Raw genomic sequence first — 17,277 nt, 5'->3', positions numbered from 1 at the left:
CGACACTAAAGAATATCAGCAAACAATTAATTAATCCATTACAGGTGCATTAGTTGAAATATGAACGTCCGTTTGCATCAGTCTATGAGGATACACTTGGCAAAAACTACGGTAGTCAACGGTTTTGAATTTTAGCCTAGGCTAGCTATTTTGGCAAATGTTACATAACGAAATCCAGCTATCCCAGCTAGTATCACTGAAGTGCTCCTAACATACTGTTCATATCTGTCTATTACTGTCCACCTATGTACTTGTTTGTTTATTTATTTTTTACATTCACGAATAATACGAATGCTAAAAATAAGGAGCACATTTAGTGCTTCTTGGTTGCTTTGTTTAATCAAAAACTTGCATTCATTTCTCTGATAGCATAAGCTGACTACTTATGATTAGGCTAACTGTCAAAATATAGCCTGTTTGGCCGAGACCAGTGTTTACCTCCGGGGTCCGTAGCGTTTTCGTGGCTTTCTTAAAGCAAGTCTGATTTTTATATCAGAATGACAAATGGTATCGATGTGTTGTCTGGGAGTTGTTATGGCGGAATTTATGGATTAAGAACGTTTCCCATAGCGGGCTGACGATGACATCGAACCTTTCATTATGATGTTACTTTACTTAGAACTGCGTTTTGAAGGTAGTGGTAAGTAGAGCTTTGCAATGTCGAGAAACTCTATTCACGATATCATTTTAACCCATAGGAAAAAGCAGCGTTGCATTAAAAGGATAGCTCTCTAGGTACGTGACAAATGATCCCATATGCTCACTTAACGAACCCGGCCAGTTGGGTGTTTTATGTCTGTGTAGTTGTCTCTAAAAGCGAAAGGTTTTGTAAGCCGCTAGTGTAAACTGATATTCAGTACGATTCTATCTCTCTCACTCTCGAGAGATTACAATGATTTCAGCTTTAACCTTAGGCTAAACTAATTTGGTCATGTTTCACTAATAGCAGCTGCTATTACCAAACCACTGGTAAACGCACAGTTGTTTGTCGACCACAATACAGCCTGTGCGCTACCCCCCCCCCCCCCTCTCTCTTTCTCTCTCTCTCTCTCTCTCTCTCCCTCCCTGCCCCCCCCCCCCCCCTCTCTCTCTCTCTCTCTCTCTCTCTGTCTCTCTATGTTTGTGTGTTTCAATAAACGACAGAAATGCATATTTTGAAAACAGAAGAGAATGTGAATATGTATTTTGTATTTTAGTTTTATTATAGTTTTACATACAACACACAGACGATGACCTAAAAGCACTTTGAAATGAATGAAATATTGCTCATTGACATCCGTTGGGACAGCAACACATTGCTTTAAAGTCTAATAATTCCTGTCTCCTGTATTTCAGGAACAAAGGTTACTTAGGTCCCGAATAGCTTGGGACTGGTGACAGTCTGAATGGTAGCTGAAATTATTTTAAAAATAAACAAGAACAAATATAATCAAGACAATATGTGGAGGAAAACAAAACAGCATGTCTTAAACAAATGGAAGAAGAGCTATCAAGACAATTAAAACGGCAAAATCAACAATGAATAAATTAATCAAATTCAGCTCATAAGCAAATACAAGCGCAATAACCCTGAGGGGTAAAATACGCTGACTAAAGACAACACACAAAAAAGACACATATAAAAACGACAATAAAGTGCACTGTGTTTACTCGAGTCTTTTTAATACGTTTTTATAACTTTACATGTGCAGTAGTTTTTGAATGTGATGAGGTGCTGAGTTTTCACACTCCTTTCCTTGCAGTTCTGCTGCAGAGTCTCTTGATCCGTCTGTTAATTGCGGATGCCTTTGTACACGATCATGGAGGCTATCATGGCAGCAATCTGAAACCGTGACAAAGTGACGCGTTTGAAGAAGCACGTGAGAATGTGACATTTCGTAAGGAAAAGCGTTTTGGCACAGTTAACCTATATGACTTTGTTCTAGACATGTAAAGCCCTTTGAGACGGTAAATGGTGATATTGGGCTCTATATAAACTTATTATTATTATTATTATTATTGTTATTATTATTATGTTCTGTTACTTAAGAGTTGCCTCACTGTATGTACTGTATGTGTGTGTGTGCGTGTGTGTGTATGTGTGTGCATGTGTGTGTGTGTATGTGTGTGCGTGTGTGTGTGTGTGTGTATGCGTTATTATTACTATTATTACGTTGCCTTTTTTGTACTTTTGTCTGTCTGTACAGAGTAGGATGTCTAATCAGTTTTGAAATAAGGTGGTTTGAATGGGTTGAACAGGCTTGACACCATGTCAACGGTGTTTACCTCGAGTACGGCAACACCTAGCGCCACTGCTCCGAAGATGACGGCGTTGTCCTCTATGAAAGTCACCAGGGCTGGGAAACACCCACGGACATCCTACAGCAAAACACAGCAATGAATGACAAAACAGGACTCAATGTGCGCACACTCACACACACACACACATACACACACACACATCACACATCACAACCACGCATACACACACACACACACACATACACACACACACGCACACACATCACACATCACACACACACACACACACACACACACACATACATACATACACACACACACACACACACACACACACATCACACACACGCACACACACGCATACACGCACACGCACACACACACACACACACACAGTGCAGTATAACTATTTCTGGAGGTGTCCTTAGAATGCCTGAACATTATGTGCCAGATCACATGGCTCCCTGAACATTTTCCAACACACGTTTATAGCCTCAATCACAGCCATAGTCCTACTGACAATGAGGCTAATGATTAGATAATGATGAATTATACTAGAAGTGAAAGCAGAGAGCACAAGAGCAAGTCTGGTACCGATAAAGCAGCCACGTCCTCATTGCATAACTCAACTCCCGCACAACACTGGGATGGATAAGTCCCATTCATGGAAAACGGGGATCCGTCAAAGTCAGTGTAGTTGTTATATCCACAGCACCTCAGCTAAAAGAGAGAGAGAGAGAGAAAAAAAAACCCCAGATACAATATTGGAATGAACAATGAGAGGAGCGGGAAACAGAGAGAGAGAGAACAAATTGAGCTCCTGCTTTTTTTGTCGGTTTGCCTGTGTTACACTGAGCTGGTCTAAGGCCGACACATACGTTGGTCATGGTGTTGTCCCAGGTGGCGGTGAACGCGTCGTTCACTCCGTAGTTGGTTTTAATCCCCTGGACAGCATTGTCCTCAATCTGAGCAAAGAGTGATCCAGTCTAAAAAAAAAAAAAAGAGAGAGAGAGCGACCGCAAACACACATTACAGTTCACGCTTGTGTGGAAACTAAAAGTAGACAAAAAACAAACAAACAAAACCAAAAACTGACATTCTCTTGTCAAGCTCAACATTATACATGGTTCCTTTGGTTGGATAGACGTTTCCTGTTGGGTTCTGAATATGACAGGTATTTGAATGTTGTTTACCACTCCATTGGAGAAATAATGTGATTTTTTTTTTTTCTCACTGACGACTCTCAAAGACATCGACGTGAAGAGGGATTTGACAAAATAGGGCCGCAGGTTTTTGCAGACTCACCAGGGGAAGGAAGAGACCGGCGATTATGGCCACGACCAACTCCACGAGGAAGAGCAACAGCATTATGATGAAGAACTGAAGAACAAAGACACACACACACACACACATAACACAGAAAAGTCAGTGTTTCTTTCTCTCTCATCTCCTTTGTCATTCCCTTGAAAAGCACCCTGTAAGGAAGACAGTATCTAGTGCAGTAAGTTGAATATAAAATCTAATTGTGATCGTACTGTTAGCTGATAATACTTCCATTTGAAAATGTAGTGTGATCTTTATGGAAAGAAAGTCTGTCAGGCATCACATTTTGCAGTATGTTTCTTTTTAAAATGGTCAAAACAAGGTCAAACGGTGAGCACATTGTTTTCATATTTTGAGCACAGCTCTAAGGTATCAAACATCTGAGGTACAGGGTGCTGTTCTAGAATCAGCTCCCCTTTTGTCTGTACAGTTCTATTCATTAGGTGCATGAAAGGCTTCAACTGATCCCAGACCAGTGTTCCAGAGGTCACTCACGGTTAAGAGCATGCACTTGCTCTCCATTATAACTCCACAGCATCCCAGGAATCCTATGATGACCAGCACGGTGCCAACACCGACGAGAGGGTAACCTATGTAGACCAGCTGGGAGATTTCCGGAGGTGCTGCCTCAAGGTGTTCCAGTATACCGAACAGAGACTCACTGTCCACCACCAACCACACCCCCACACCCAGGACAACAAACCCCGCCAACTGAGGAGAGAAAGAGAGAGAGAGAGGAGCTATGTGGATTTTCTTGTCCAGAAAGGTTTGTCCTGTTGCCAAATTTTTTTGAATGAGAAAATGAGCGATGCCAGTAACGTACTTCATCATCATCATCATCATCATCACCAAATAAAGAAAGCTTATTAAAAAAAAGTGTGTCAACTTACACAGACAAGGAAATTAAAGCTGAACATGACAGCTTTCAGCAGCCCTCTGCAACACCCTTTGCAACACATCTTTGTTTATTTTTTGTCTTTCGCTCCTGTGAAACAAAAGTAAGACAGTTCACACAGTCTCATTAAACAAGCTCTGTTCACATTTAAAGTGCACTGCTACCAATTGCCAGTTAAAAAGAAATGTCTCAAAATAAGTTGTAGAGCTGCTCTCCATCAGTGTAAAACTACAAATGACATATTTTCTGAATACGAAGGATAAACTGCGTCACTTCGACTTTTAGGCCCTTATAGGTCCTTAGATCGCCGTCTCATCGCATGTTACTCATTTTATTGATGTTCAGACAACATTTAAGATGAAAAGGAGCACCTAAGTTTGTTCCTCTGTGCCTTAAAGTAGTCTAATAATTCTAACCCGACAAACACTAATTATCAGTCGCAGAATCATTTCACTCGATGCTTCAACCCTGTTTCTTGACACAGCTCTAGTCACGAGTGTCAGGTGGTCCGCAGAAGGTCATGTGACGTGGGCGAAAACGAGTTAAACACCCTCTTCAGAACGGCTCGTCTCTACGGCGACCTTCGATATACTCTCGCATTAGTTAAAGAGTGACCAAGTACCACACAAGTCTCTGTTTTCTTTACCACACACTTATTTTGTGACCTTTTTAACAGTCATTTTCTGCAGACAAGACAAAAGAAAAAGAAAACAACAGTAACAGCAACAACAACAACAGCTGAGTGTGAAAGTCACAGACAGTGAACTTTGGTAAACAGGCTGTTGAAAGTTAGGATTGGACAGTGAGAAAAAAGTCCCCTCTCTCATTTACTGATGTTTGACAGCATAGTTAACAATGCTTTCCAGTCCACTGAGTAATCTAAACCTCCGTAGCGATGTACGTACGCAAACAGCGATGTCCTCTAACGCGTTTAGAAAGTTCCTCGTGGACGATGAACCACCACGTTTAAGCTGCAAATGTATGTTCACCTTTATTCATATTTCTGTTCGTGAACTCCGCCTGACTCTCCAGAGGAACGATCTTTCACGTAATGACTTTCACAGTGACGCTGTTTATCAGCGTCGCCACTGTGATGATAGCCCAGCGATAACAAGGCTTTCCATCTCATGATGACTGAGGAATTTACTCCTGTCGGATCATGGCTAACATATGATTCAAACCGCAGATGAATTATGCACTAGATGACGTACTAATAATGATATCAGCTCCCCATCAGTACTTTTTATGGGCCAAGTCTCTCGGTATTATTGTAGGTGCTTGAGATAAGTCGTAACTGGAGCTCTGTCCAGGCACCACAGCCCGAGAGGCTGTAAATGAATCCACTGGACTTTGAAACATCTTTCTGTATCAGAAGATACCACGCAATTTGTTCTGTCGTTTTGCTACACGCCCAGTACTAACTGACTGTGTTCAGTGTATACGTGACCCAAAAGGCCGCACCAAAAGGCTTCATTTCTGTTATGCTTATGAAATATCGAATTTTTTTTTTTTTTTTTGTCTGACATCTCATCTACAGTTAAAACAGCACTCACTGACTGTACCGGCTTATTCTGCACAAGCATAGAAAGTAAGCAGTGAATGATGGAAATTAATCAGTTGAACTATAATGCAGAAGCACAACATTAATCTTACAGGGAAAATGTATTGAAGCTGTCAAACCCTCAGGCATGAGGCTAATCACTGACTGCCTATACATCACATCACTGAATCGCAGACACAACGGCAAACAAAAACCGGGATGACAGCGGTACAGGGGGATTCGAGTGACACTTGACCTCTTACCGTCGTCTGCGGTGACATTTCACTGACAGTTTATAAAACAAAGATTTCTCCACCGTAGAACTGGAAGTTTAGTTAAACTCCATGAGAGGTTTTCTGGAATGCCACCTCCAGATTACACAAGGCAAACTGGCAGTAAATCCCCGTGAGATTCATGTTTCATTAGAGACATGCTAATGAGCCAGTGGATTGTGGATTGGACAGTTTGGTTAAACGTATTAAATTACGTTATTACCGTTTCAGGTATGTGCAGGTCACTAAATCAGTCTAAAAACATCTAAAGCAGTTAAGAGCTTGACGCAGCACTGTGTGTTTCTAATTACACACAGTCTGTTTTTGTCTTAAGAAATTCTAGAACATTCATACCAAAACCTTACAGTTCATATTGATTCAATTCTAAGCAAAAATAAAATCACAGAGACAAAAGTTCTGAAAAAGTTCTGAAAAACAGCGATGGTGTGGAAACCATCAAGAGCCCTAAGCGTCTACAGTAAAAAAAAAAAAAAAAAAAAAAAAGTAAACGAGATACAGGGTCAGATTTTGAGCCAGTTGTTTGCTCTTTTTTTTTTTTTTTCATAAGAGATAAAAGACCCCAAAGTAACTACCCAGACCTGTGTAAATGTTAAATCAATAGCATGTACGGTTGTAAGTACGAGACTTACCTGCTGTAAAAGTTTTCTCAGTAAAGATACTGTAATGATCTTTTCCCCTCGCCTTTATGCGTGTCAGTCTCAGGGGGAAAGAAGGAGGCGTGGCCAACAGTAACATCAGTATTTTATAATGTTACACCTGACAGTGCTGGACAGAATAGGTCGTGGGGCCCTGACACACGGCATACACAATGAGGCAGGCCGTTAAAAATGACCGAGCTTCTCACTCCCAATGTAACCAAGTAACAAGAGTATGGATACTCCACATAATCTGAAGTCTACGTGACTTTTACATACGTTCCAGTGCAGTGGTTCAGCTCAAGCAATTCTGAAGAGCAAAGCTTGGTTTAAGATATTTTGATCTGGATTTGGTCAGGTTTAGGTAGAAAGAAAGATATCTGTTTATCTAGATGGATAGAAAGATAGATAGATTCACTCTTGTATTCCTACATTTCCTAAATGATTTCCAAATCATACATCATTCCAGGGTTTCTGTCATTTCACAAATCACAAATTCATCTGCAAACTGCATTTCACATATAAAGTTTTGTTTATTTTAGTAGGATTTCTTTTTAAAGCATATTTTGAAAGCCAACATGAGATGGCAACATGCAACAGATTTCATACGAAAATTTCAGACAAAACTATCTGATTCTTAAATCTGGCTCTTAAATCTAACTTGTCAAATCCCATCTGACCAATGTGAGGTCTGCGTTTCATTTTCAGTTGGTCTAAAATGTTCTGTGAATGAATGCCACTGGAATTTAATAATTGAATGTATCCAAATCCAGACACAACATCTTAGATAGACAGCTCTGGAGTTTTACAGGGAAGAAACATTTAAATTTGAAAGCTGAAATTTATCCCTTTAAACACAGAGACATTTTAGTGTAGTTCAGTTTGAGAGTAAATAAAGTGGATTTACATCGTGGGGGCTATGAAAGGATAAAAGCAGACACATGGTGACATACAAAAACATGATTTCAGGTGTAGAAGGATAAGTTCTGGTTGAAAATGAAATTGTGTACTACATCTTTGTGTCAGCATAACGGACTTTCGTTTAAAATGGAGACCACACAACGCATTACTGTAGGCTACCAGTGTATCGTAGTAGAAAGTTTAATTGAGTGCGATGACGAAAAAATCTGAACGATTGTTTTTAATTAACTTCAAAAAAAGAAAGAAAGAAAAGAAACCAAACATCCTTCTCCACCACTGTCATCCACAATTCATAGCCTTATTGGTGAGAATTCTGGGACATTCTTGTAACAGTTATCATTTAATTACTCTAATAGCTGTTTCGAACATTCCAGGTCTCCATAGCAACACGTAACCTTCATTATTTGCACTTTGGTGTCTCAGTATAGTCGAACCCTGTCCTTTGTCGTCATATCGCGTGCAATGAAACTTCTTGCCTCACCAAGCTGAATACAGATATTTTCTGTTATTTTCCCGGCGAAAAGCAGTCCTCGATCCCTTGGCGTCGATAGGTCTGTCACTCCAAACCTGATAAAAATAAATAGGCCTAAATAGATAAATACATTTCACCACCGCTGCCGACGTAGGCATACTCGTCTATGTGGCTACATCTGACATTACTCTGCAAAGATGTCACTGATCCTAACTTTCTGACCCGTCTTTGGACTGCGTTCTTGCACAAGAGCGACTTCCCGGTATGCAATAAAAACAGCCATGCTAATTATGCCTTTATGAGTGTCATGGCAGTAGCGTTATTAAAGTGATGGGATAGTAAAAAAGTGTCTCGAAATAATATTGCAAAAGTTTTAGATTTTACGTGTTATTTATTTTGACAACGATATATGTATATAGCCTATATATTCTTTAATCCCCCAGAAATGTCAGACGAAGGATAACAATAAAACACTGAGCACATACGTATTCAGTTATTAGGTTTAATCAAATGACTTGTTCATCAACAACCTCGACGATGGAACTAAGTTCTTGACTTAAACAAATTTTTAAAAAACTGCTATCTTTTGTCAGCATTGTACAACCAAAGCACTTTCAGGGTATAAACTTTTTTTTTAATTAAATTCTGAGTGCACAAGCAAACATAAATCGAAAACTGACCAGCATATTTGACTCTTTGGCCCTAGTCACAGACCTGTAGCCTATAATGTTAGAAGCCTATAGTAATTTCCCAAATTTCCCCGCCTGGGGATCAGTAAAGTCTTGTCTTATCTACAACGGACAAAATGCTTACTGTGGTCTGTGCTAGCGGATGACAGATATTTTTTTCATTGAAGTGTCTCTTCAAACATAACTGTTTTTCTTTATACTTTCCAGAAATTTAGTTCGTTTAATGCTCGATCTTTTAAAGCCAAAGCAGATTGAGATAAACGATATTTTTTCTTTTTTAAAAACAAAAAAAACAAAAACCTTAATCACTCCTCCGGTCTTGTGTCTAATCTGCCCATGTGTAAGAGAGGCGAGGACAGCGATTCCTCGTCTTCCTCCGTGGGTAGGCCATCACTTGCTACACACACGCCAGCGTTCAAAACAGACACTTTCAACTGTTGCTCCTGCAGACGTCAGGGTGTAACGATGTCTATAAAGACATAATTGTCATGGACATAACATGAATACTACCGTGTACGATATTATAGACACCTGTGACCTGCATGGCATGGAGATGCCTGGAAAACAGAAATGTAGCCCGGAAATCTTTCAGGTCGATTTCCCGTCAAAGCGTCATTAAATTCATTCCCAGACAGTTAGAAACGTTTCTCGTGAGATGGTCACAGAGCATTCCCTACAGGAATTGCCCTAAGTGCACTTTATTCAGACAGCCTCTTACATCAGACTTAAAGTAAGTCAGAAACACACGGAAATAGAGCCGAAAGACGCCCTCGAATCCATTAGGATTTCTTTGATCATGGAATCTCCGCGTGCTCAATATTTTATTTTTGTCCTCTCTCTAAACAGTTATCACTCGGCCCGTTATGTCATAACTATATTTCCACACAAAAGACGGTGTTCTCTAGCATTACAGATACAAAGACCGACCTATTAAATCATAACAGGAAAGTGAAAAGCAGCATAACTGTACGAATCACAGTCTAAGCCCGAGACGTTTACTCTCACCACTAGAGGGTGCTCTTTTATTTCTTTTCATGCGTTTCTTTTTGTAACGTGTAACTTACGTGAATTCTGTTGACAAAGCGTCAATGTGTAAGCAGAGATGGGCACAAATACATCAAAAATATCTTGTTGCAAACTACAAATATTTGCTCATCAAATGCATCAAAATAAAATACAAAATACCCGTATGAGAAAACGTATTAAATTAAAATACAAGTAATTTTGCAGTTTGAAAAGACAAAAATACAATTATCTGTAACACCATTTTAGACATTCAGCAGATGCCTTTTTCAGGAGCGATTTACAATAACTGCAACAGTGGAGTATGCTAATTTCCTAGATTTCTAACTTTACAAGCGGTCATCTGAGGAAATGCAACACATTTAGTGTAAGGGATTACCTGCTATAAAAATGCCTAAACTTAGGTGTTACAAAATTAATTTTGTCCTTAGGAACAAAAGTAGTTGATCTGATTTACTAATAATGAAGGCTTCCATAAGACTAACCACAAGATGCCACTGTCCCAGGCTGTCTGGGCATGTGACATTAGCTAGAATGCCACTATAGCAAGCTAGCAAGTAAATTCACGAGTTTTAGAGTACAGTTATTTGCTCTATTCATCTGTCCGATAATGGCATTCGGGGAGCAATATCTGATGGTATATTTTACTACATACTTTATTTTAAGACAGTGATTCTCAGCTCCAGACCTCAGGGCCCACTGCCCCGCACGTCTTTGTTTTAACTCTTCATTAATTGAGCCAATCAAGGGCTTGATGATTAATTTATCCACGGGATCAGGTGTGTCAGTCCTGAGTTCAGGAGAGTTAAAACAAAGTGGGGCCCCAGGGGAGGTTTACTACTTTCTCTGAGTTGATAACCACTGTCTTAAGGCAGTATGCACTGATAACCACTGTCTTAAGGCAGTATGCACTGATAACCACTGTCTTAAGGCAGTATGCACTGATAACCACTGTCTTAAGGCAGTATGCACTGATAACCACTGTCTTAAGGCAGTATGAACTGATAACCACTGTCTTAAGGCAGTATGAACTTATAACTGCTGTCTTAAGGCAGTATGAACTGATAACCACTGTCTTAAGGCAGTATGCACTGATAACCACTGTCTTAAGGCAGTATGAACTGATAACCACTGTCTTAAGGCAGTATGAACTGATAACCACTGTCTTAAGGCAGTATGCACTGATAACCACTGTCTTAAGGCAGTATGCACTGATAACCACTGTCTTAAGGCAGTATGCACTGATAACCACTGTCTTAAGGCAGTATGAACTGATAACCACTGTCTTAAGGCAGTATGCACTGATAACCACTGTCTTAAGGCAGTATGAACTGATAACCACTGTCTTAAGGCAGTATGCACTGATAACCACTGTCTTAAGGCAGTATGCACTGATAACCACTGTCTTAAGGCAGTATGCACTGATAACCACTGTCTTAAGGCAGTATGAACTGAGAACCACTGTCTTAAGGCAGTATGCACTGATAACCACTGTCTTAAGGCAGTATGCACTGATAACCACTGTCTTAAGGCAGTATGAACTGATAACCACTGTCTTAAGGCAGTATGAACTTATAACTGCTGTCTTAAGGCAGTATGAACTGATAACCACTGTCTTAAGGCAGTATGAACTGATAACCACTGTCTTAAGGCAGTATGAACTGATAACCACTGTCTTAAGGCAGTATGCACTGATAACCACTGTCTTAAGGCAGTATGCACTGATAACCACTGTCTTAAGGCAGTATGCACTGATAACCACTGTCTTAAGGCAGTATGAACTGATAACCACTGTCTTAAGGCAGTATGCACTGATAACCACTGTCTTAAGGCAGTATGAACTGATAACCACTGTCTTAAGGCAGTATGAACTGATAACCACTGTCTTAAGGCAGTATGAACTGATAACTGCTGTCTTAAGGCAGTATGAACTGATAACCACTGTCTTAAGGCAGTATGCGCTGAGCACCGAAGCAGCTTCTTTCCTTGGGTTACTGGTCATTAAGGAAAACAAACAGCTCCCAGTGAGCGCGCTGGACCCAAGCGGATGTGTCTCTCGTGATTTACTTGCATCTAACCAAAGACTGTGATAGGCTGTATTTAGTGGTCCTATAGTAAGCCTGGTCATGAAAGTTCTTATCGTATTTTAGAATAAAATGACATATTTGATTAAGTATTTTAACTATTTTAGATACACAAAACACAATCTCTCAAAGTATTTTGGTACAAATTACATCTGATTGTTTTCCATTCAGAAAAATACAAATTACAAAATACTCAAAAGTAATTAAATACATATTTTAAATACATTTTACTGAAATACTGCCCATCTCTGTGTGTAAGAACACCTGACTCGACGTGTCTGTTTTCTGTTTTTATTGCTATTCTTCTTCTTATTTTTTTATTCTTATTCTTATTATTCTTATTCTTATTCTTATTCTTATTCTTATTATTATTATTATTATTGTTCCCTGACCGCATTGACAGTGCACATTTTGTGGAGATTTTTAGTGCCGTGACATTATCTTTGCCCACAGAGACTGATAATGTACATTTGTTTTATTACTTCCTGTGAGATGACCGCTGCTGTTACCCAGAACAGTCTCCCTCACGTACATTCAGTTTAAGACACATAACAAAGCCAAAACTGCGCTTTAAACACAGAAATCCAGTTGTTCATCTCAGTATTTCTTGATGGAATAACAAGTTGCTTGGACTCTGTGACTAAAATTTCACCTAGTCGTATAAGAAGGCTACAGTGCGTCATAGAGCAGTGGCGTTGCCCATAGCAACGCCGCAGGACTTCCTGTCTTCATTGTTTTCGAGGTTTATTGGAAGCAGCTAGTGCTGGCGATGCAGCGACGGTGTTCTGGAAGCGTTTTGTCTCAGTGAGATATAGCTTTGAGTCATCACAGATTAAAGATTTTTATTAACTATGGCTATATTTATTATCTGGGTGTATGAATTGAAAAAATAATAAAATGAAAAAAGACAAATAGTTGACTGTGCATTAGACTTTATTTATTTATTTATTTATTTGGCATAAAATATGTACAAAATATTTCAGTTATAGAAACCGGTACAGCATACATTTTTATATATTTTCCTTTCATGCGAAATATATTTACATCATATATTTACACAGAAAGAGTGAAACGTGGATTTTTTTTTTTTTTACAGCACAAATCGTCATTCTACTCTGCAATACAGAGTTTTCAGCTTGTGCTTAGAACAGAGAGAGTGACTGTGGATGATGTTGTAGATCTTATTCAGCAGGTCCTACGTGATAACGTAGGACGACATGGTGATTAGGAAAGATTTCTGTAAAAATAAAATAAAATAAATGCAGACAGACCTAGCACAGCTTAGTCCTTCAGTTCATTTCTGGTTGAATATTTGAATCTTTGGTAGCAAAAGAAAAAAACCCAAAACAAAACAAAAGTAAAAAAAAAAAAAAAATCCTTATGCAGACTGAGAAATGATAAGAGAGTTGGCATAAATACATACACTGCAGTGGATGTCTGTTAACCAACACTTTAACATGTGACTGTGGTGAAACAATTTGCTGAAGTCATCGCTACCCTGTTAGGTGGAATATTACGGTCCGCTAGGCGAGAGCAGGTGTATGTGTGATATGTAAAGCAGGATTTTCCCTCTTTTTCATCACAGTTGGTAGTAAACGGATGGTAAAAAACTGAATTGAACAAGAAGACTGATCTTCACACAGTGATGGTAACATCAGTCTGGCTTCGTGGGGCACCTTCTCATCATTTTCCAACTTTATTGTACAGAATCATGGAAACGATCATGGCGGCAATCTGGAATAAACACACACACACACACACACACACGATGAGATTCAGAATAGTGGTACTACAAGGTTTCTCCTGTGTTAAAATGGATGTAAAACATTGAGTGTTATGCAAAGTTGATTTTCATTTCACTGTAGACAATCTAATTAAACAGGTCTGGGATGCCAGGGATAGATTTGGTTTATCGTCTCATTGTGCTGTTTCATTTGACTTATTGTCACACTGCACTGTCTCATTTGGTTTTATGCTATAGCTCCATGCTTTCAACACCGTGTTTGACATCTCCTGTGTACTTTGCATGTTTTTGTTCTGTATTTTTGATTCATAAAGGACAGGCGGCTGTACCTCTAGAGCCGCGATACCAAGTGCCACTCCTGCGATGATGACGATATTGTCCTCGATAAAGGTCAGCAGAGTTTTAAAACAGCCAGTCACATCCTGTATTAAAAAAAAGAAGAAAGAGACAATTTAGAAGGAGGGTGAAGGCAAAGGGGAGAGGGGGGCTCGTATTTACAAAGGCTGCGCTGAGAGTCAGTGTCAATGAGCTACGTGTAAGATCACCACTCTGTGGCTGGGTAGGCAGTATCACATCTACAGGCAGCGTTGTCTGCGATAACCGGACATGCAGCGGATGTGGGTGTGGACTGAGAGTTCAGTACCTCATTTTTAGCTGCAGCTTCAGCTGCAGGGCGTGTGCATGTGTCTGCTGACATTTCACAACATTCCTTAGGGAGTTGAGGGAGTGTTGATGAAAAGTCAGTGTAGTTGTTGTATCCACAGCATTTGAACTAAGAGAGAAAAGAGAGAGAGAGAGAGAGAGAGAGAGAGAGAGAGAGCAGTGTTAGTGGCTATAACAAGCAGAGGCAGAGGGAAGGTAAAGAAGTGATACAGCTCTGAAATGAACTCTAAATTTTACATAAGGATATCAACAATGTTAAATTCACTTCGTTGCTTTGTAAAACATGTCACCTAAAAATCCTCTCTGGGCCTCAACTGTCACTTACTTCCTTCATGATGGTGTTCCAAGAACTGGTAAATGTCTCTCCCCCCGGTGTGCCATATTTCTCCTCGATGGTCTTTGCGACTTCTTCACCAAATTTTTCCAGGAGTTCCCCGACCTGTGAAAGTGACAACACACATTCAGTTATTAGAAGAAAGTTATACCTACATAATGTGTGTACGGATCAAAGAAACAGCTATCATTTAGAGTGATTCTGGGAAGCTGCTTGCTTTTGTTTGTTTGTTTGTTTGTTTGTTTTTTAACATTTGACGAAATTTTTATTACTATTTTTTTTTTTTAATACCAGTCATTTTTTATGTTAATTTGTTCATTTCAAATCTGTTCAGTCCTTCCACTGTAGTAATATTATCATTTTAAGTTTCTCTCTGAATGGGGTTCGTGTACTCACCACAGGCTGGAAAACCAAAACCACTATAGCTCCGGCTACTTCTGCGATGAAGATGATGAGAATGATGATGAAGAACTGAAAGATGGAGAGACACACAACATCAGGTCAGTGAACACGCCTGAGGGAGGGGGGCTGGGGGCGGGGCACAAAGGAAAGGCTCGTCCAAACTGTATACAGTGACACTGAACTCTAATGGTAACGATTTATAGCTATAATCAACCAATGTTTTAGTTATTAACAGTCACTGTAGTGTGAACTTAGCAAACGTGCTAAATTAGAACAAATTCTTTTCTCTAGGCGTTATCAGAGGCATTCCTGTAGCCAGTGTAAATGCATAAGTTTAGGTCTAACGGACTAATAGTAAGGATAGACAGACAGGCAGACTGTTAGATAGATAGATAGATAGATAGATAGATAGATAGATAGGTAGACAACTCCCCAAAAGGTCAGGAGGTCAAAAGGTCACTCACGGTCAGGAGCATGCATTTGTTCTCCATGATGGCTCCGCAGCAGCCCAGGAATCCCATAACGCCCAGCACAGCGCCCACGGCGATCAGCAGGTACCCTACATTGGCCAGCTGGCTCAGTTCAGGGGGCGCACCTTCAATATCTTCCAGTATTCCCAGTAGAGAACTCTTGTCCACTGTCACCCATATGCCCACACCCAAGATAGCAGCACCAGCGGCCTGAGAGAGAGAGAGAGAGAGAGAGAGAGAATCACCCTGTGCTCTTGGATGCTTTTTATCCTTTACTATACTTTTTTTTTTGTATTAAGTGTATAGTTTTCTCTCATGAAGACAGTATGTGTGTTAGCCGTCTCCATGGAGATGCTGCCTATGTATTCAGAAGCAGAGTTGGGCTCGTAAAAAAGGGGAACTAAACACGAGACCCCTTTCTGAAAAAAAGATTGTTTTAACGCCGCAGGTATAACAAAACTTCGAGCCAAAACCACAAGATCAGAAAAACTTGATTCAACTCGGCAGAACAGAGATTGCTTCTCGGATGTCACAAATTGTGATTTTGAAAAGTGTTTTTCTGTCTCCAGTCTATGGGGACCCATTGCAGAGCATGTTTTAGTGAATGCTTAACACCAGGTAAAGAGTCGAGATACTTCACACCAAATAACGTTCCTTTGCAAAAGCGCGTTGTGTTCTCGGTTGTCAGAAAAACAACCAGAAAACGAAGTCGCTATAAATGTCTCATTTACGATACATCCAGCGACCAATTCGTTTTCACGAATGACATCTTCTTTGCGTTCATGTTTTTTTTTTCAGGGGTTATTAGGGGTTAAGAGTTTTCAGGGGTTTTGCAGGTTAAAGAGTTTTTACTGCGCGTTTTAAACCTACTGTATGTATTTTTGTTTTAGACGGTATGCAGAAATGATGTTGTCACAATCTTTCCACAGTAATTCAAATCACAGTTCTCACGGGATTGATTCCATATGCCGCAACCCACTTGAGTTATGGCAAAACCGTTTCTCCCTCCCCTTAATACGCCTCTTCCTCATCATCATCATCATCATCTACATCATCATCGCCTTCATCACCTTTCTATAGGAAGTAAAGGGTCTCAACTTACAAAAATTGTGCCGTTGAAGACAAACATGATGATTTTAAGAATTGCGTGACACATCTTGGCGTTTTTCCTCTGTTTCCTCCTGAAAAAGGAAAAGAAGGGACTGAGTGTTTGAGCAGGCAGTCAAATAAAAGCCAATCAGATTCTCAGGCAGTCAAATAAAAGCCAATCAGATTCTCAGGCAGTCAAATAAAAGCCAATCAGATTCTCAGGCAGTCAAATAAAAGGCAGTCAGATTTTCAGGCTGGACTCTCTGAGCAAGCCGGCAGAATCTCTGTCCCCATCTGATTTAGTCAGACCTGATAAAGTTAGACACACCTAACGCATGGTGAGAGGTCACTCCACACACACACACACACACACACACACACACACACAAGGCTGTAGGTTCAACAGGGAGCTGAGATCGCATCAACATTTTAAAAATGTATTTATGAACTTAACTTCCT

The 17,277-nt window shown here is 39.9% G+C and overlaps 2 protein-coding genes across 2 annotated transcripts; both read right to left on the bottom strand.

Moving 5' to 3' along the window:
• Nucleotides 1-1,771: 1,771 nt before the first annotated feature.
• Nucleotides 1,772-4,523, bottom strand: LOC115815947 (tetraspanin-1-like). The gene is made up of 7 exons (XM_030778918.1): nt 4,455-4,523; nt 4,060-4,275; nt 3,547-3,621; nt 3,120-3,227; nt 2,836-2,961; nt 2,266-2,358; nt 1,772-1,822 (listed from the first exon to the last, which is right to left on the bottom strand). The coding sequence occupies exons 1-7, from the start codon at nt 4,521-4,523 to the stop codon at nt 1,772-1,774; spliced, it is 738 nt and encodes a 245-aa protein (XP_030634778.1).
• Nucleotides 4,524-13,799: 9,276 nt separating this feature from the next.
• LOC115815946 (tetraspanin-1-like) lies at nt 13,800-16,885 on the bottom strand. The gene is made up of 7 exons (XM_030778917.1): nt 16,832-16,885; nt 15,724-15,939; nt 15,254-15,328; nt 14,849-14,962; nt 14,516-14,632; nt 14,190-14,282; nt 13,800-13,850 (listed from the first exon to the last, which is right to left on the bottom strand). The coding sequence occupies exons 1-7, from the start codon at nt 16,883-16,885 to the stop codon at nt 13,800-13,802; spliced, it is 720 nt and encodes a 239-aa protein (XP_030634777.1).
• Nucleotides 16,886-17,277: the final 392 nt, after the last annotated feature.

Source organism: Chanos chanos, chromosome 7 (assembly GCF_902362185.1).
Source record: "Chanos chanos chromosome 7, fChaCha1.1, whole genome shotgun sequence".
Lineage (NCBI taxonomy): Eukaryota > Metazoa > Chordata > Actinopteri > Gonorynchiformes > Chanidae > Chanos > Chanos chanos.
This window is presented reverse-complemented; position numbering and strand designations above follow the sequence as displayed.

What these genes read in the sequence shown, in the direction of transcription:
- LOC115815947 (XM_030778918.1), bottom strand. Translation starts at nt 4,523, where the DNA reads ATGTGTTGCAAAGGGTGTTGCAGAGGGCTGCTGAAAGCTGTCATGTTC. An exon ending in GCTTTAATTTCCTTGTCTGT is followed by an intron (nt 4,276 to 4,454) that starts GTAAGTTGACAC and finishes TTCTCTCCTCAG; the next exon opens with TTGGCGGGGTTTGTTGTCCT. An exon ending in CCGGTCTCTTCCTTCCCCTG is followed by an intron (nt 3,228 to 3,546) that starts GTGAGTCTGCAA and finishes TTTTTTTTTTAG; the next exon opens with ACTGGATCACTCTTTGCTCA.
- LOC115815946 (XM_030778917.1), bottom strand. Translation starts at nt 16,885, where the DNA reads ATGTGTCACGCAATTCTTAAAATCATCATGTTTGTCTTCAACGGCACA. An exon ending in GGAACACCATCATGAAGGAA is followed by an intron (nt 14,633 to 14,848) that starts GTAAGTGACAGT and finishes TTTCTCTCTTAG; the next exon opens with TTCAAATGCTGTGGATACAA. An exon ending in TTGGTATCGCGGCTCTAGAG is followed by an intron (nt 13,851 to 14,189) that starts GTACAGCCGCCT and finishes TGTTTATTCCAG; the next exon opens with ATTGCCGCCATGATCGTTTC.